The sequence below is a fragment of the Histomonas meleagridis genome (genome assembly GCF_020186115.1).
Source record: "Histomonas meleagridis strain 2922-C6/04-10x chromosome Unknown contig_1, whole genome shotgun sequence".
Lineage (NCBI taxonomy): Eukaryota > Parabasalia > Tritrichomonadida > Dientamoebidae > Histomonas > Histomonas meleagridis.
In genome coordinates this window covers 1,099,396-1,120,059 of record NW_027150746.1, presented here as the reverse complement: position 1 = coordinate 1,120,059, position 20,664 = coordinate 1,099,396, and the positions used below count along the sequence as shown (strand labels likewise).

General features: G+C 27.8%; 4 protein-coding genes across 4 annotated transcripts; 2 read left to right on the top strand and 2 right to left on the bottom strand.

The window, feature by feature from the left end:
* Positions 1-8,307: 8,307 nt before the first annotated feature.
* On the bottom strand, positions 8,308-9,987 carry GO595_000308 (uncharacterized protein; the record flags this gene model as incomplete). Its single annotated transcript, XM_067916056.1, has 1 exon — positions 8,308-9,987. One exon carries the CDS (start codon positions 9,985-9,987, stop codon positions 8,308-8,310), a length of 1,680 nt encoding a protein of 559 aa, XP_067779763.1.
* A 299-nt stretch (positions 9,988-10,286) lies between these two features.
* On the top strand, positions 10,287-11,165 carry GO595_000307 (uncharacterized protein; the record flags this gene model as incomplete). The annotated part of the gene is made up of 1 exon (XM_067916045.1): positions 10,287-11,165. One exon carries the CDS (start codon positions 10,287-10,289, stop codon positions 11,163-11,165), a length of 879 nt encoding a protein of 292 aa, XP_067779762.1.
* A 4,849-nt stretch (positions 11,166-16,014) lies between these two features.
* Positions 16,015-19,326, bottom strand: GO595_000306 (DNA-directed RNA polymerase, beta subunit family protein; the record flags this gene model as incomplete). Its single annotated transcript, XM_067916034.1, has 1 exon — positions 16,015-19,326. The coding sequence occupies one exon, from the start codon at positions 19,324-19,326 to the stop codon at positions 16,015-16,017; it is 3,312 nt and encodes a 1,103-aa protein (XP_067779761.1).
* Positions 19,327-19,468: 142 nt separating this feature from the next.
* GO595_000305 (uncharacterized protein) lies at positions 19,469-19,978 on the top strand (the record flags this gene model as incomplete). The annotated part of the gene is made up of 1 exon (XM_067916023.1): positions 19,469-19,978. The coding sequence occupies one exon, from the start codon at positions 19,469-19,471 to the stop codon at positions 19,976-19,978; it is 510 nt and encodes a 169-aa protein (XP_067779760.1).
* Positions 19,979-20,664: the final 686 nt, after the last annotated feature.

The following is a 20,664-nucleotide window of genomic DNA, read 5'->3' as shown; positions in this document are numbered from 1 at the left end:
ACGATAAAATATATGGTAACTATCTTTTGGAATATTGATCAATTCTTTATGATTGATATTATGAAAGATGGTGAAAAATTTAACTCAAAGTATTTTATTAATAATATAATTAAACCCTTGAAGCAAATTGTATACCCACAAAGAAAAAAGCCCAATGAAAACCCATATGTTTTACATTACGATAATGCATTTCCCCATACCTCTAATGCTTCAACTAAATTTTTGGTTGATAATGGTTTTAAAAGAGCTCCACAGCCACCATATTCACCAGATCTTGCTCCTTCATATTTCTTTTTATTTGGTTTTTTAAAAAATCAACTAGAAGGAGAAAAATTCGATGATTTTCAACAATTGCACGATAAAATAACTGAAATTTTGTGTGAAATTTCAAAGGATACTTTAGCAAAAGTTTTTGAAGAATGGATTGAAAGATGTCAATGGGTGATAAAGAACAAAGGTAACTACTATCATAAGTAAACCTAAAAAAAATAATTAAAATCTTTTATTTCGATTCTATTATATTTAGGATAAAACATTTCCGTCCCCCCTATATAATTTCAGATCATTTTTTGTCTCCTTATCTTCATTCACTGTCTCTTCCGGTTTTGGTTCCGGCTTTTTCTCTTCGTCTATGGTAACTTGGATTCCACCAAATGTTTTATCTTCGTAATCTTTGCCGACGTAAACAGTTGTAGCTACAACTGTCGACGCACTTCGGCTCCTTAGTGCCATTGTAGCGAATATATTTGAGTTCTCCGCAATCCAAAAACGCATTTGTATCAATGGTGTTCACGTTTTTGCCAATTGTAATTGAAGCTAAGTTATGGAATGCGTATTCTTTAGTGTGATAACGGAGTTTGGTATTGTTATGTCCTTCAAATTAGAACAACCAGAAAATGCTTCGATTCCATTTGTTTCGACTTTTTCGCCAAATACAATTGAAGTCAAAAGTTTGCATTCTTCGAAGGTGTTGCCAGCAATGGATGTAACCAAATTTTTAATCTCTTTTAATCTGAGGCATGAACAAAAAGTATATTCACCAATTGAAGAGACTGTGCTTGTAATCTTAATGTTAACTAATTCTTCACATTGATGAAATATGTCATGTGATAACTCTTTAAGGTCAATTCCTTCTCGAAAATAACTGTTTCCATATGATTACAGTTTTGGAATGCATACCAACCAATGGTTTTAACTGTTTTAGGAATTGTAAAAAGCTACAAACCACATCCATGAAATGTTTCGTTTGCAATAACACAGTATTTTGACCATTTGTAGGTTTTGTAACTTGGTGCAAAAATAAAAGATTCTGGAACTAAGATGAGTAACAGTATCAGGTATATTAATGTGAATTAACGATTGGCAAGTATCAAAAGCTGAGGATCCAATTGTCTTTAAATTTTTGCCAATACCAATGGATACTAATTCGTTACAGCTTGAGGGGGCGGATTGTTCGGTTGTTAAAACATCATCACTAATGTTGACATTTTTATCAATTGCTAAAATGAATATTCACAAATTATTTCAACATCTTTTGAAATGATAAGATAATCAGTTTTATGTGATCCATATTGTCCTTAACAATTTTCTGATTGTCTGAAATCGTGAGTGCTTCTGATCTAGCATAGAACGCAAGTAGAAAGACGAACAAGGAAACCATTGAGAGTTTTGGTTGATTGAACGATTAACCTCCCTCTCGGGATTTGAGTATAATCCGAGTAATATTTTCAATTGATATACAAATCTACCAGACGCTTCGAGCAAATATTGAATCCATTACATTGAATTCTTCCTCCACAAATAACTGTGGGAATCGATTTAGACGTAAAATATGTTTTGAAAGATGCCATTTGGCTTTTAATTGAGAGAAATATTTTACTTGATTATAAGTCAGAGATATATCATGATTCATGATGAATACATTGCATTTTATGAATATCTTAAAATTATTCCTCTTTTAATACCATGTATTTACAGATAAATCTGATAAATTCACTTTTTTAAATTTTTTATAAATCTTCTTGAAATTACTTTATATACAGTGTTTTCTATTAGTATATTTTTCAATTCTGAATATACTTTTTTATATTTTTTATATATGTTAAAAAAAAATATCTAATTATAAACTTTTTCTCGATTACATTTTTGAGTTTTTTAACTATTGGAGACTATGAAGTTTTGAAAACATTTCTTTTCTCTACATCCCACTAATCAATTTAAGTAAATTATATAAAAACGATAAATACAATATAATTTAATAGATATTCATGTTATAATAATATAAAAATTTATTTTATATATCAAAATATAAGTAATCATATTGTTTTTTCATACATAAAACTTCACAGAATTTAAACAAAAGTCTAAGCTCAAAATTATTATCCAATATTATTTATTATAAAGAATCTTGAACCTATTTATTCACTAAAAAATAAATACTTATTTTCTTTAATACTTCTTCTTTCTTAGAAGTCTTAAATAATAATACATGTATATAATTTTATATAATAAACCGAAGTTGTAATGTTTTACCAACAGGTAGTAAGTATAAATTTAATATTATGAATAAAATTAGCTAATTACTTAATGAATAACTTTTTTATTTACAGACCAATTTATATTCATAGGAATACAAGTATCCTAAAATATAATCAAATCAACCTAATAGAGATAGCATTACATGCATAAGAACTTTAAATATGATTGAAAAAGTTGAATTTATCATTTCATTAAGTGAATACCAATCATATGTATATATATTGTCGACCAAATTTGTGGTAAAGTATTGAAATTCTGATTTATGATAAATGGGAGGAAATATTTCACACGAAAAAGTTCAAACCAAAGGAATTGTTAAAACGGAAGTCACTATAGAAGTATTACAACAAATCGAAAAGCTTATTTTTGAAGTGGATGAAAATAATATTTCAAAAACAGTTGAATCAATATTAGTATTCGAAAATAATAAGTTTCCTTTTTCATTTAAACTTTTGATATGTCAAATGATATATGTATATTACATATCAGGAAATTATAATATTAACATAATTTGTGAATTTTTAAGACAACTTCAAATCAAAGAAGAAGAAAATAAAGAAACAAAAAATAAAATTATAAATATTTTTGAATATTTTCTAATTTGTACTGAAACACAAGAATATTATTATATTCTTTATAAATTACTTGAAAATAAGTTAATTAAAGAAAAAATGACTGTAATTAAAAACTCAATATATTTTCTTCAACGCATTCCAAAAGAAGAAATATGTCAAACAAAATCCGAATTTCAAAATGAAATTTTAGATAATTATGAAAAACTTTCACAAAATGATTTTAAGCTTCATAAGCAATTCATTGAAGAAGGACATAATCCAAATGAAATTGCAAAAATAATTCGAAATGATGAAATTGAAAAACTTCAAGAAATATCATCACAAAGTGATTTTAACATTAATCAAAAAATCGAACCATCACTTTATGAAAGATGTTCTTTTATTAATGAAGAAGTTTCATTAATTGATTATGCAGCATTTTTTTCATCAGTTAAATGTTTTAAATATTTACTTATAAATGGTGCTAAAACAAAATATATAGGCAAATATGCAATTGCAGGTGGAAATCTTGAAATCATTCATTTATGTGAACAAAATCATTCATCATTTAAAGGCTCGTATGAAATATCAATAAAATTTCACAAAAATGATATATTTTTTTATCTTTATGAAAACAAAATTGAAAAATTTAATAATTTGGAATACTTAGGAAGGTTTTGCATTCTATATCATAACTATGAAATTCTTCTATTTTTGATAAAAAATGGAATGAATATCATTAAATTTTTAATCACTACTTCATTGGAAACAGGAAATATATTCATTCTACAATATTTCCTGAAAATAAATTCATTTCCATTAAATATTTACGATATTTCATCCATTTATAATAATAAAGAACTTTTTAATTACTTAATTACTGAAAATATTTTTGATATTAATCAGGAAACTATATATTTCTTTCATTTAATGTTTATGTAAATGATTTATATCAAAATATTATTTGAAAATTCTTTAAATTTTTTGGAACAGCATTAATGTTTGCAATAGAAAATGGTAAAAATGAATTAGTTAAATTACTTCTTGAACAAAAAGGAATTGATATTAATGCTAAAAATATTTAATTTTTAAACTTTATGCTTGTTTTATTAATTTGATGTTTCAAAATAATATTTGGAAATTATTTAAATTATTTAATACAGCACTTATTTTAAAATCTGAAAAAGGTCACACAGAAATCGTTAAATTACTTCTTGAACAAAAAGGAATTGATATTAATGCTAAAAATATTTAATTTTTAAACTTTATGCTTGTTTTATTAATTTGATGTTTCAAAATAATATTTGGAAATCATTTAAATTATTTGAAACAGCACTTATTAAAGCATCTGAAAAAGATCGCACAGAAATAGTTAAATTACTTCTTGAACAAAAAGGAATTGATATTAATGCTAAAAATATTTATTTTTATAATTTGATATTTCAAAATACTATTTGGAATTTATTTAAATCATTTTGGACAGCACTTATGATTGCATCTTTCAATAATTATATAGAAATAGTTAAATTACTTCTTGAACATAAAGAAATTGATATTAATGCTAAAAATATTTATTTGTTTTATTTAAGATTTATTTTTATAATTTGATGTTTAAAAATAATATTTAGAATTTATTTAAATTATTTAAAACAGCACTTATTTTAGCATCTGAAAAAGGTCACACAGAAATAGTCAAATTACTTCTTGAACATAAAGGAATTAATATTAATGCTAAAAAATATTTATTTGTTTTATTTGGTATTTATTTTAATAATTTGATATTTCAAAATACTATTTGGAATTTATTTAAATCATTTTGGACAGCACTTATGATTGCATCTTTCAATAATTATATAGAAATAGTTAAATTACTTCTTGAACATAAAGAAATTGATATTAATGCTAAAAATATTTATTTGTTTTATTTAAGATTTATTTTAAATAATTTTATGTTTAAAAATAATATTTAGAATTTATTTAAATTATTTAAAACAGCACTTATTTTAGCATCTGAAAAAGGTCACACAGAAATAGTCAAATTACTTCTTGAACATAAAGGAATTAATATTAATGCTAAAAATATTTATTTGTTTTATTTGGTATTTATTTTAATAATTTGATATTTCAAAATACTATTTGGAATTTATTTAAATCATTTTGGACAGCACTTATGATTGCATCTTTCAATAATTATATAGAAATAGTTAAATTACTTCTTGAACATAAAGAAATTGATATTAATGCTAAAAATATTTATTTGTTTTATTTAAGATTTATTTTTATAATTTGATGTTTAAAAATAATATTTAGAATTTATTTAAATTATTTAAAACAGCACTTATTTTAGCATCTGAAAAAGGTCACACAGAAATAGTCAAATTACTTCTTGAACATAAAGGAATTAATATTAATGCTAAAAATATTTATTTGTTTTATTTGGTATTTATTTTAATAATTTGATATTTCAAAATACTATTTGGAATTTATTTAAATCATTTTGGACAGCACTTATGATTGCATCTTTCAATAATTATATAGAAATAGTTAAATTACTTCTTGAACATAAAGAAATTGATATTAATGCTAAAAATATTTATTTGTTTTATTTAAGATTTATTTTTATAATTTGATGTTTAAAAATAATATTTAGAATTTATTTAAATTATTTAAAACAGCACTTATTTTAGCATCTGAAAAAGGTCACACAGAAATAGTCAAATTACTTCTTGAACATAAAGGAATTAATATTAATGCTAAAAATATTTATTTGTTTTATTTGGTATTTATTTTAATAATTTGATATTTCAAAAATACTATTTGGAATTTATTTAAATCATTTTGGACAGCACTTATGATTGCATCTTTCAATAATTATATAGAAATAGTTAAATTACTTCTTGAACATAAAGAAATTGATATTAATGCTAAAGATATTTATTTGTTTTATTTGAGATTTGATTATATAATTTCCTATTTTAAAATTATATTTGGAAATTATTTAAATTATTTAGAACAGCACTTATTTTAGCATCTGAAAGTGGTCATACGGAAATAGTTAAATTACTTCTTGAACATAAAGGAATTGATATTAATGCTAAAACTATTTAATTGTTCTATTTGATATTCATTTTAATAATTTTTTATTTTGAAATAATATTTGGAAATTATTTAAATTATTTAATACAACACTTATTAAAGCATCTGAAAAAGGCCACACAGAAATAGTCAAATTACTTCTTGAACATAAAGGAATTGATATTAATGCTAAAAATATTTATTTTTTGATAATAATTTTTCTATGAAATTTTTTGGATATCAAAATTATATTTGGAAAAATCATTAAATTTTATAAAACAGCACTTATCAAAGCGATTGAGAATAAAAAGATTGAAGTTATTAAAATATTACTTAAAAATGATAATATTGATATAAATATGAAAGATGTTCAAATATTTTAAAAGATTTATCAATTTAATAATTAAAATTATAAAATCAAATTTGGAATTTCAATCAAATGAAAGAAACAGCTTTTACATATGCAACTAAGAAAGGGGATATTGAAATTATAAAATTACTTGAAAAATATAGATAGAAAATAATTATATGTTAAATTCAAATGCATAAACATATAATTTGAAAATCATTACTTTTAAAAAATAATTATTTAATAGGCCACAAAGTAGCCGTTAATAAAAAATTAACTGTTAAATATATATACTATTAACACATGTAATGTGTAATGTCAGTAATGTAAAAATAAATCAGAATAGAAGTGAAAGTTATAAAGGAATTCTATATCAAGATCACTCATTTCTCCAGGTCTGTTCGCTCTTAAATATGAAAAAGGAATGTAGTCAGTAAAAGGTTCTCCTGAAGGAACTTTAAAAAGAACTTTATAACGGTTTTTGGTTTAAAAAAAAATAATTTATTTTTACTAAAGGATGATCGATATTAATTCTAACTTTAATTTTAATGATATTAGAAAAAAATATCCTTATGATCTGAATAAATCAGATGTAATATTAGATATTAAAAAAGTATTCTTAGTAAGTGATTCAACACCAGAAGTGTTCTTATTCAAATATTATGATGCTATAAATTGTTATGTAAAAGTCAGTTATACTAATGAAAGAACTGCTAAAGAAAAGTTAATAAAAATAATTGTTGGAGAAAGAATTATAAAAAAAGGAAATAAAAGAAGAATAAAAATGGTTTCATTATGGGATATTTATTTTGAAAATACATTATTATTTACTGTTAAAGGATTAGCTTTTTATAGTAATGATCCAGAAATATTGAGTTATTATAGACATTATGATTATCTAATATTAAATAAAGTTAATTATGAGATAATAAAACCTTTCTTAAAACATTTAGAAGAAGTCATGTGTGACAACATAGCTTTCTTTGCAAAGAAATAAAATACAGCCTAACAAAGCTTTGTCAATTCAAGCATGAGGGACTCCATTTATGTATTCAATTGAACTTTTAAATACTTTACACGGAAATTGAATAACCAAAATTATGATTTTTTTTACAAAATTTTCAAATAAATTCTAAAAATTAAAAATATAAATATTTTGCTGTATAATTGTGTATGAAGGTTATTTAAGGTAGCATGATCAGTATTATTGATTGTGCATATAATTTTATATTTAAAAGAAATTCTGTAAATAGGATCGTTGGTTGACTCCATCTTAATTTAATGTTGCCTATGGGATGTATCGGATAAATAAACGGTCGAAAATTGTACGTTAAAATCATGAAAATCAATTTTTCTCCATACATTTTCAAGACTTGAAATAAAATGATTCATTACATAAATCCATATTTTAAGTGTGTTTTTTTAAGGTAAGTTTTGAATGAAAATATTCAATTTTAAATTTTTCCTTCTCGTAATTGATGACTTTGTATTTCCATCATCAATTAATTTTGGCAAATATGACCTACAAAGTTATATGGAATTTCATCTAAGGGATTTTTTTCTCATGGAGTTCCATTACATTTAATGAATCATAAAGGATTGTTCTTCTTAAGTTTTGTATCAGCAGAACCAGTTAGCAAACAGGACACTTAACATATTGGTTTACATATTAGCATTTGTCTGAAGCAACAATACCTCCTTCGAACAGATCTTTGCACATCACGACAACAAACGATTGCATAGTGCACAAAACGGAATTTATCGTCAAAAATTTCCAAATTAAATCGTTTATTAGACTGATTCAATCTTTCCGACCATTTTAGAGAAGTTACTTCGCAGCCTTTCGTAGCACACGACTCCGCCCTTAAGTCCTTCGACCACGGCGCCCATCTTTGGGCACTCTTCGGCAGCCCTTTGCAAGTCGCATGAAAATCCTTGCACAAAGTCAAAGATCGGATTCAGCGCAGACATAACGCCATCTAAATCATTGCATGCCTTTGCTGCAATCGACATTATTGCTTGCGCGTTCGATTCGTTTTGTAATGCGCCCATCGCATCGTCGAAAATTTGTTGCGCATGTGTAATTTGTAACTGGATATCGTTCTTGGCACTATTTAAGCGTTGTGGTGCGCCTTCAAATCGTTTGGTGACTTCATTGATTCGATTAATTTCTTGTTCATATATTTGATCAATTGATACGGCTTCGCCAAGTAATGGCGCAAGCGTGTTATAATGTGTATAAGCATTAGGATAACCTTGCTGGATGCGTTGGTGATCAACTCGGAGCTTATCTTCGACTAATCGTGCAATTTGTTGAACTTCGTTCCTAACGGTCGCCATTTGATGCTGAATTTCGGAAATGTCGCGCGTGAAAGTAGCAGGTGATTGGGCTAAGAAGGCATCTATGTCACGCATACAGTTAGTGGTTTGGGATTTGATGTTTTCGAACTTTTGATTGATCCTTTCATTTGATGATCCAGATATCGAATCTTGGATGGGTGATACTTGGGCTGTACTCTCCCAGTTAAACTTGGGTGGGCATTGGTTAGCCGCTGGTTGAATTTCATCGAGTTCTTTTGGAATTGGATCTAAATATAATTGTGTGTTGTCACGCTCACATTGATCAAATTTGGCTCTAAATGGCGCAAAAATGGTGTCGACAAGCTTCTGCGCTGTTTTCTTTTCTTTGCTGGATAATGTGCTTGGAATTAATTGTTGCGCTTTTGTGCCATATGCAATTGCTTTGCCATATTCTGATCCTTCAATGCAATTCTCTGACATACGAACATTTGCAAGTACATCGAAATAAATTGAATATGGAATTTGTGAACATAATTGATATTTTTCACTGGCAGCTTTGGCAACCCTAGAATAGAGTACATACTTTGTTGGTGACTTCAGAGCTATAGTGGCAACAGTTGCGTGTGCATAAAAAGCGTCTATGTAACAAGAAATGTTATTGATATAATCTTCTTTGAGAGTAGGAGCAAAAGATGGGTCATACATCTCTAATAACTTGTTCATTATACCTCGAGCAGTAACAATTTTTGAAACAAATGGTTGTAATCCTGCTAATTCTGATAGTGAAATTTGAGATGCTGAAGCAAGAAGACCATTAACAATATTACAACCCATGCAACATATTTCAAAATCAACGCCACCACTTCCTTTATCCCATTTGAATGAAATTTTTGCTTCCTCAAGATTCACATCTTTTGTTACTGAACGAAGTAAATGATTATAATCTGCAAAAGCAGCAACATTTTCAATTGTTTCATACTTAGAAGAGAATGTAATTCTTAATTGATCTAATTGATCACAACTTTGAATAAATGCTTCTGGAACTGTAACTCCCATACTTTTCTTTATATAATCTACAACATTTTTACCAACAGTGATTGCTTTTGTTGTCATGTATTTTGGCGCATATGTTGGTAATGGAGCAATCCGAAAGACAGCTTCTTCAGTCATTTAAAATTTATCAAATAAAAAAGTCCACTTCCGACGGTTTTTGTGCGTGAGGTTTACACCTGAATTCAATCCACACAAAAAGTATCTAGTCAGATTTGATCAAAATCGAATTATCTTAACATAATATATATATATTAATCTATATTTAGAGTAATTAGAAAATTTATATTATAGAAATAATTATTATTTTAGTAATGCTAATTGTTTTCAATTATATAGTTCAAAAAATTTATATAAAAAAATATTTATAAAATCGTCAGTTTAAATCCGTTCCAGAAATACACATCATGAGCTCGCAAATGCAATCCAACGGGCCGATTGTAATTGACGAAGTCCATGTCCCTCAGAATTCTAATGAGTTTTATCGTAGACATTTCTTCCCTCCACAATTTCTTGCACAATCACCAAGAACTAAAGATGATAGTGATGAAGATATTTATCCTGATGAATCATATGTAATAACTCATTCAGATGATGATGAAGATTTTTCTGATAATCCAGAATCTTATCAACCATATTATCAAGATTCAACCGAAAATAAAAATTTTACAACCAATTTCGATCTTAACACTACAAAGAAATTAATGCCTCCTATTTTTCACCCTGAAAATTTAATTGAAGAAACAATTAATGTAAATGATGCACAAATCTCTCAAGCAAAAGAAGATTTAGAAAAAGAGTCTCAAGCATGGGCAAAGGCTGTTGAGTGTGAACAAGAGAAGTACAGAATCAAAATCAAAAAATTACTTGAAAAACATTCAAAAGAACTCAAAGCATTTGATACAAGGAATGGAATTTCAAACATGGTAAAGACCACGCCCAAGGTCGTAAAAGTTATTCCTGACTCATACACATCGTCACCAACGTTTAAAGTCAGAGCTATTGCAACTGCATCTCGTATGCAAACAGTACATCATTCACCTCCACGCGCAGACGTAAAAAGACTTAGAAAGCAATTGACAGATAGACACAAAAGAGAAATACTGCTACTAAACAACGAAAGAGAAGAAGCGCTCAGAAAACTCGACGAAAAGTACAAAAGTGACATGTCAGTCAAATCAAATTGTATCGAAATTAATCGTAAACAGCACTTTTTAGTAGGTGATGTGAAGAAACCGCCGAAGCCGATCATTGTTTCACCAAGATCAGCAAGACTGGTGAAGATAAATGTTAAATAAATGTTATTCGGATTGTAATCCTTTTTTACATAAGTTTAAACGTTTTACATAAAAAACATTTAATAGAGAGCAAAGAAAAAATGGGTTTACGGAATTAAATTGTATTTGATTGTTACATATTTTAATGTTTGAATAATAGAAATATTCGGATATCTTTAAGATTATAAGCATTTTGACAAAAAAAATATATATCAACTTTTAATAACATTAATTTGTATTTCATAAGTTGTTCACCATGGAAATGTTCTCAGGGATAGTACAGAAACTCAGTTAACTGGAGATTCAACATTTTAAGGAGAAAATACATACTTTATTAGATTGTCTGACACATTTAATGTTCAAAATATTTTCTTTTATTATTCAGAAACTTTTGTTTATTTAACATAATTACTCAGTGCGTTTCCGCCTCTTTTTTTGAGTCTATTCAAGCACATTGCAGTCAGAATTATTGGCCTCAGTGAGTTCGTTTCTCTATTTATCTTTGCGTACAATATCGGCGCGAACTTATTTGACTTCAGCACTTGTTTTTGCGTTCTCAACAATTCCAATTTCCTATGTAACGCTCTATTACCAATCGAATTATACACCAATTCTTCCAACGAATGTCTTAACTCGTTACCATTTATCCTTTGCGACACTTTCATATCCGTCACTTGATAGTACAATGAATTTGCCCATTTATTCCATGTTCGACATTCATCGATTAATTTATCGGAGTTTTCTTTTTCTTTCAACATTTTCTTTAATTGTTTTGCAAGTTTATTAATTTTATTTTCATTGTTAATTAAAACCAAATTTTTCTCATCTAATTCGTTTTGGATATCATTATAATATTCGATGAATGAATTAATTCCAATTGTTTCCTTAAGTTTAATAATTTGATTTATTTCTGATTCTTTAAGTAACTTCGAAAGTTTTTCGATTGTTTCGTTTAAGTTTTCACTTTGTAATTTTTGAACATTAAAATTATTTTTTATAATTTGTAATAACATATTATTAATATCTTTAATTTTTTGTTCATTTTCATTAACTTTTTGTTCTGTTACAAACTGTGATGTTTTAAGTTTAGTGTTATATAAGTTATCATTAAGTTGAAGTTGTTCATTTAATTTCGATATATTACATTTCAATTTAAGTTCATTAATTTTCATGTTCGAAAGTTCATTTTGTGATTGCGTTATTTTACTTTGTAATGTTTTAATTGTTTCTTCTAATTCTTTATTATTAATTTGATATTCATTGACTTTAGTTTCAAGCGATGAAACACGATTATCATATAACTTATGTAATGATTTGTTTTGTTCTTTAATGTTTTCAAGTGTTTCAGTATTAATATTTTTAAGTTTTTGATTTTGTTCTTTAATTTGTGTATTCTTTTGTTGAAGTTTTAGATTTTCATTTCGAATTTTTTCATTTTCTTTTAGTAATGTATTAATTTGTGACTTTAAAGTATTGTTTTCATTAGATATAATTTGATTATTTAATTCTAATGTTTTGTTTTTGGAATTCATTTCTTTGTTTGTCGTCTCAAGTTTTTGATTTTGTTCTTTGAATTTTGTTATTTTTTCGGATTTCGTTTTTATTATTTCATTTATTTGTTTCTCTTGTTCAGTTATCATATCATTTAAAGTTTCTTTTTGTTGATTTAGTTTTTGTATCTTTTCATTATTTTCCATTTTATCTTTTTTAATTTTTTCAAGTAAAACGTTATTATCATATAACAATTTTTTATTTGAATTTTCGATTTTTTCTTTAATGTTTTCTAATTGTTTAATTCTTTCATTGTTTTCATTATTATTTTCTTCCAAATCATTTATTAACGATTTGTTTTCTTCATTTTGTTTATTAATTTCATTAAATATCTCGACGAAATCATTAAAATTCTCAAAGAAATCAAATGATGAATCGACTTCAATTAAATTACCAATAATTTCATTTGATTTTTCTAATTTATTTTTCATTTGATTTAATTCCAATTCGATTTGAAGTTTTTCATCATTTAATTGCTGATTTACTTTTGATTTATTTGATTCTTGCATTAAATCATCTGTTTGTTTAAACAATAATGAATTAACTTGAAGAATTATAATGAAAAGTATATAAAGTTCTTTAATTGGCGTTTCTTCAATATCATTTTGATTAACGAAATCCAAAAATATTTTCATAATTGATTTAAGTTCATTTGATTTAATTAATGATGGATAATTATTGATTTGTATTCCATCGAATTCTTCATCAATAAATTGTCCAACACGTGCACATTGTATCGAAATTAATGTTTGATCATAAGGATCAATATTATCTGTCTTTGAGATTGTTCTAATAAATGAAATAATATTTTCTAGTTGTACTACAAGTGCATTTTCTCTTCTCGAAATTTCATTTTTCTCATTGTTTTCATCATTAGAATTTTGGAGAATTGCTTCATTATATTTAGTAAAAAGTTGTATAATCGATTTAATATAATTATTAAATGATAAGTTTTGATATTTTTCGGATTCTTCCGCAATGTTTTCGGGTAATATATTTTGTATTTCTTGTTTTAATGTTTCAGATGTTAAAAATGATTCATTTTTAAGTTCTTCAATTTGTATTTGTAATTCATTTGACTTTTCATTTAATAAATTATTTTCGTTTGTTAAATTATTATATTTTTCTTCAACTTTCCCAATAATTAAATCAATCTTTTGAGCACTTTGAATTAAATCACTTCTTTGCTTATATAAAAGTGTAATTTGTTTGTCTTTCTCTTCGATAAATTCTTCTAATAATGAAATCGTTTGTTGGAAATCATTCGAAGATGAAATAATCGAATTCTGATATTTGGACTCTGCTTTCGCTAACATTTCTTTTTGTTTGTTGATGGTTTCTTTTGCTTCATTAAGTTCGATTTGTAATTGTGAATTATTTGTTTCATATTCAGCAATTTTCATTTGTAATTCTTCATTATGTTCGATTTCAGCGTTAAGTCGCTTTTGATTTTGTTCATCTTGTTGCGTTCTATCAAAGGAATCAACTGTGGCGTTTTTAAGTTCGCTTTGAACAAAGATTTTGTCTCGTAACGCTTTTTTGAGTTGTTTGTTTTCTTGCTTAATATCTTGATATTGTTGAAATACTTTTTCAAATTTTGATTGTACTTTCTGAAGCTCTGAAATTTGTCGCTCATAAAGTTCGTTGAGGTGCAGTGCCGTACTAAGTTTTGATTTTAAGCTGTTTATATCTTGATCATTATTATTAGTATCAAATTCAAATGTATATGAATGCTGATTTTGTTCAATCATAAAGATAATATCATCGACAGAACTGATAGGAACTCCATATTTTTTGGATAATTTTGTAAATACAGAATTATTATTTGTAGACTCAATATATTGAATAACTTCAGGAATTGTTGTAACAACTCTGCCTTTGGATGAAACATGAGCACAAAGTTGATCAATTTGGCCTTTAAGATCATCATTTTCATCTTGAACATTTTGAAGCAAATCATTATATGTATCAAATTTTGTATTATAAATAGGTAATTTCTCATTGAGTTCTTCATGTAACTCTTGAATGACAGATTGATTTTTTGCAGATTGGTCGGAATAAATTTGCTGGAGATTCACATATTTTTCCTTTATATCATCATATTTTTTATTTAGATCGATGTGTTGATTAACGATATCAGTTACCTTAGCAAAAGCCTTGGCATTGCTCTTGACTTGATCGCTGGACATATGGCGCCAAACGGTTTTTGGGGAGGTGGTTTCTGAACGATAGAAAAATTCAATGATTAAAAAACTGGCACTTTATGTGGAAAAAGTGAGCATAAAACATTCTGACCAATTACTGATTGAAAATTGAAACAAGTAAAGTTAATAAATAAAATAAACGTTCGTGTTATTTCTTCTGCAGCAATAAATGATTTAATATGGAATTAGGATGATCATTTATATTATCATATTTTTTAAAATGGTTTATTTTTGCTTATAGAGTGTGTAATTTTTGTAAATAGTATAAGCAATTACACTATGAAATTTTTATATAACTTAAGAATATTAATAAAAGTGGAGAATAAATGCTATGTAACATGTCTTTAAGTGAATTTATTGGTCTTTTTTATGATATTTTTATTTTTTAATTTCAAATATTTTTTTTTTTTTTACAAAAAGTTATTCCGAGAAAAAAGTCAACTTAAAAGCCGCAACATCACAAAGAAGCTTGCTTCAACCTTTTGTTCATTTTTCTTGATTTAATTTATTTGTTTCATGCAAAAAATATTTAATATATACTTCTAAATTGTCGTTGCTGTTGTAATGAATTAAATTCAATTTATTTTATATTTTTAGCAAAATTAAAATAATTGCTTTTCTTCATTGAAATTCATTATTATAATGGATGACTTTATTTCATAATCAAAATTCTTCTGATTTTTATTATAATATATCTTAATGATATCATCTTATAATAATCACACAGAATCAGACAAATTCCTTTTAGAACAATAAGGAATTGATACTAATGCTAAAAATATTTATTTGTTTTATTTAGAATTTGTTTTAATAATATAAAATTTCAAAATAAAATTTGGAAATTATTCAAATTATTTCATACAGCACTTATTAGAGCATCTGAAAGAGGTTATATAGGAATAGTAAAATTACTTCTTGAGCAAGAAGGAATTGATGTTAATGCTAAAGATATTTATTTGGACAGCACTATCCTTTGCACATGAAAATTGCATACAGATGTCCTTAACTTACCCTTTGAACATAGGATAAAACGAATTCAACGTCATTTTTGTTTATCTTTGATCAGATACCGAAACAACTCCAAATAAAAAAATTTATTATTTATTTATTATTATTTAATCTTCGTCAACTTCGAATTTCATTCTAATATTCATTGCGGCCAATTCTGCTGTCAAATATCTTAACACGTAAGGGATGAAAACAGTTGAAGTTTTTCCTGCCTCCTTACAAAAGTCGCAATAAACTTCTTCGTAATCGTTTTCGTTTCTTCTTTTATGTGTGAACAAGAACGAACCGCATTTCCTACACAAGTAAGCAGTGCAACCATCGCTGCACCACATGAATCTATCTCTTAACAAGAACGAAACACCTTGACCCAGCAAACCATCTCTTTCCATTTCTCCCAATCTAATTCCTCCACCTTTCTTCCTACCCTTCAAAGGTTGTCTTGTTATATTATTAATTCTTCCAGTTGCTCTAACTTGATATTTATCGCCAACCATATGTCTTAATCTTTGATAATACACAACTCCGAAGAAGATATCAGCCTTAAATTGTTCTCCTGTGATTCCGGAATACATTACTTCATTACCATAATAATTAAATCCTCGTTCAACTAATCGCTTTCCAATAACTTCTACTGCTCGATTCTTTTCATCATATGTAAATGGTGTAGCATCAAATGATTCACAAATGTCATTCGCTTGAACTTTGCCACACATCGACTCAATCAACATACCAATGGTCATACGTGATGGAAATGCATGCGGATTAATGATAACATCAGGGCGCATTCCACTCTCAGTAAATGGCATATTCTCTTCGGGCCAAGGGAATGAGAACACACCTTTTTGTCCGTGACGTGATGAGAACTTATCACCGATAGTTGGCGTTCTATCCATACGAAACTTGATGACGACTGATGATATATTACCTTCACTATCACCAGATGTAATTACTTGATCGACCCAACCATCTTCTCCATCTTTATAACGCATAACTCTTTCTTTTTGTGTTTGCGGGTTAATCACACGTAATATTTTTGTGCCTTTATGTACTTCTTGACCTACAAATGGTAATCCATCTTTATCTAATTCATCATCAATGATTTTCCCATCTCTTGTGTTAGAAAAGATACCATTAGTTTCGATTTCTTTTGCAGAATATCTATGCGTCTTATAGATACAACCATGTCCAAAGCCTCTTTCAACTGAACTCTTATTTAAGATTAACGCATCTTCCATATCATAACCTGTATATGATAAAACTGCTACACATGCATTAGTACCTAAAGGAAAGTCTAATAACGCATGTGAATCTTGTGTAGAGTTACGAATGATTGGACGTTGTGGATAATGGACATGATAAGTTTTGTTTTCAGTACGTGCTGATTCATTATGTGATGGATAACCCATAGTTTGTTTAGCCATTTGACATTGATACATATTACGTGGTGATTGATTATAATCAGAAAATGGTGTTAATGATGCTACTAATGATAACATTGAAGTTTGATGTATTTCACAATGTGTATGATGCTTAAGTCTGATACTAACATCTTCATCTTCTTTAAGAGGTAATGCATCAATTGACATAAAGATTTGTTCAAGTGGTCCAATATATTCTATTTTCTTTTCTTTGATATTATATACTGGTCTCATCATACGTTGTTGATTAGTAAATACATATACTGATTTCGTAAATCCAATAGTAGCTGGTAACGAAGCAATTTCAACTGTTTCTGGTACAAATCCATTTAATCGTGCAATCTTTAATGCATTAACTGCTGTTTCTAAGTTAATATCTAATAAACATCCAACAATTTCACCATTAACTATACATGGCGTACCTCCTTGTATCATAAATGGTATCATTCCATTCGCTGCTAATACTTTCTTACATTCTTCTGCTCCGACATTTTCTCCACATACAACTTGACACATTCGTGCTAAATGTGTTAATAAGCCACATAACCCTCCATCTGGAGTATGTACTGGACACATAAATCCCCATGACTCAGGTAATAACTTACGGACTGCTGTAGTTTTCATACTCGCAAAGAATGCGCCTCTATGTACTGATCTAAAGTGTGCTAAATAACGACAATAATTAATACGCTCGGCCATAATAGATAAACCATCAACTTGTGATAAACCTAATGTTGAATTACCTCGAATTTGACCGGTGCTAAACAAATAGCGCATTTTACTCTCGACTGAACTGACCGATTTCTTTAAGATCATCGATAACTTATCGAAGTTTTCAAGTTTATGGTTTTGGTCTTTAATGATTTGTGATGCTGTACCACGTAAAAAGTCACTAATCCCATCACTTAATGCTGCTAACCATAATGTTCCGGGTGTTAATAACTCATGACATGAAGTCGCATCCATATTATCTGGCATTACATCGCCTTTGACTAATGATAAAAGTCGTTTGGTCATGAAAATGAGTAAATCATACTTGGCACTTGGAGATTTACCCGTTAAATGTGGAAATAGATAGCGATCAAGTAATAATTGGGTGACTTGGTCATTAGTAAAATGCGCTGGTGCACCAATGGCTGAGGATAAACGCTTGAAATGTGCACCGAGATAATCTCGTGCTGCTTCACTAGTGTTAACATGGAGCTCAGCTGAATATTTAAGTGTTGCTAAGACTCGATCGCTTACAAATGTGTCGTTTTTGCCTTCGGTAATTGATAAATATATTGCCTTATCAGTACATTCAATAAGAGCCTTAAGGATAATGGGTAATGGGACAAAGAACATACGACGTTGGACTGGAATTAAAACCATCATGTTGCCATTTGTAAGATAATGAACATTGGTCGTGACTGATGAACAATCTGGAGCACATGACCTTAAGGAAGTGGCAAAGGTTGAGAAAAATTCGCCTTTGCTAAGATATGATTGACGTGAAATTGCAAATACATAGTTTTGACGATTAAGAATTAAAAGTCGAAGTAATTTTTCATATCCATTAGCAATAAAATAACCACCACTTTCGGTCTCTTCTTCAAGAAGATCGGCTTTTTGTTGAGGTGTTAAACCATGTAAGTGACAAAGACAACTATTAATCATAATTGGAATATTATCACACATAATTGTGATCTTATGTGATGGAAGATTTCCATATGTAGCTTTGATGGTGATTTGAAGGGAACCACCATAAGTTGTTCCCCCTAAACGACATTGAAATGGAAATATTGGTTTACCTCGAGCATCATGAGGTTTAGAAAGAGAAAGATCAGTGACTTGGAATCTAAGAATTTCATCCTCATCTTCTCTTTTGATTTCTTGTGGAAGAATCCAACTTGGAATTTTTTGTAAACCTGTAGTAACAGCCCAATTAAATGAATCTAAGTGTGGTGCTAAAAATTGTTCAAGATCTTTGGATTGCTCTTCAGGTGGACGAGGAGTTTCCATATTTTGGTGAATGACCAAAGCTTTCAATTCTATCGTTGGATGCAAATTAAATAGTTTATTTATAATAGTATCACAATTTCTATCGTCAAAATAAACTATTAAATTATTTGGCGGTTATTATTATTTGACATAAACAAATAAAATGTTTCTTTCCGACGCTTGCGTATCAAGAATTTTACACAAAACTAATCCATCAAATTCAATCTCTGGTATGGGTCTTATGGATCTTAATAACGCTGTTTTAATCCTTTTCGATAAGATTACTCGTAATTGTGCACCAATCGTCGAAATGAATGAAAAGGAAGTAATACTTGCCTTACCTCATTTTGTCCCAGAGTCAATGATTGATAAAATGAAAGCTGCTGGTGATACTGCACTTTCAGAATTTAAGGCTAAAGGTCAGCCAATTGGAAAAACATCTGATCCAGAATTCCCTCTCGATGATTTGTTATCTAGAATGCGTGAGAAGTATCACACCGTGATAATTCATGGCGAAGCGACTGTTTACACAGCTGCTGTAATAGAGCAATGTGTCTCAGAATTATTACAAATTGCCGCTGAACACGCAGGAAGTGGAAAAGCCATTGGAAGGAATGATGTTAAGTGGACAATTGCAAATAATTCTGATATTGCTGCACTCTTCACTGATTAAATAATCTAAACGTTCCCTACTTCAATACAACGATATGTTTTTTCAGAAAAAAACGATTTTTAATCATTGAATTTCCTATCGTTTGTGGTGCTTCATCAAATAGCTTTTTTTTTCTTGTGCTGTTTCCAAATCAAATTTTACTTTCGTCAAAATAAAATGAATAAGTAATAAAGAAAAAATAAAATAATTTAATTGTTTACACTGACAATTAATTTCAGAAAATATTTATTGAATGTTAAATTTGTTATAACCATAACAAAGAAATATTTTTGGTAATGCTTAAATTCATTAAATCATTCTATCTGCTACGATTTTCGATGTAAATCTCCTGAAGACAAATTCATTATATTCAAAATCGCAAACAAAAAATACTAAACCATTCAAAAAGTTGGAAAAGACCCGTCGTATTCAAAACAACAAACAGCTAAATCACATACCCAAGTGATTTTACTAAATGCTTCTTTTTTTAATTCAATGTTTTGGACAAAATTCCAAAGTAGTTAAAGCCCTCGAAGAAAAAACAGGATATTCTACAAAATCATATAATATATCAAGTTCACATTGGTGTAAAATTCAAGTTTTAGATGAATCATTTTATGAAAAATATGAATGCTTTTTTGATTTTTATCATCAAATCACCAAAAATTCCTTTTTTTCTTTTCTCTCACCATCAGAAATTTCAGCAA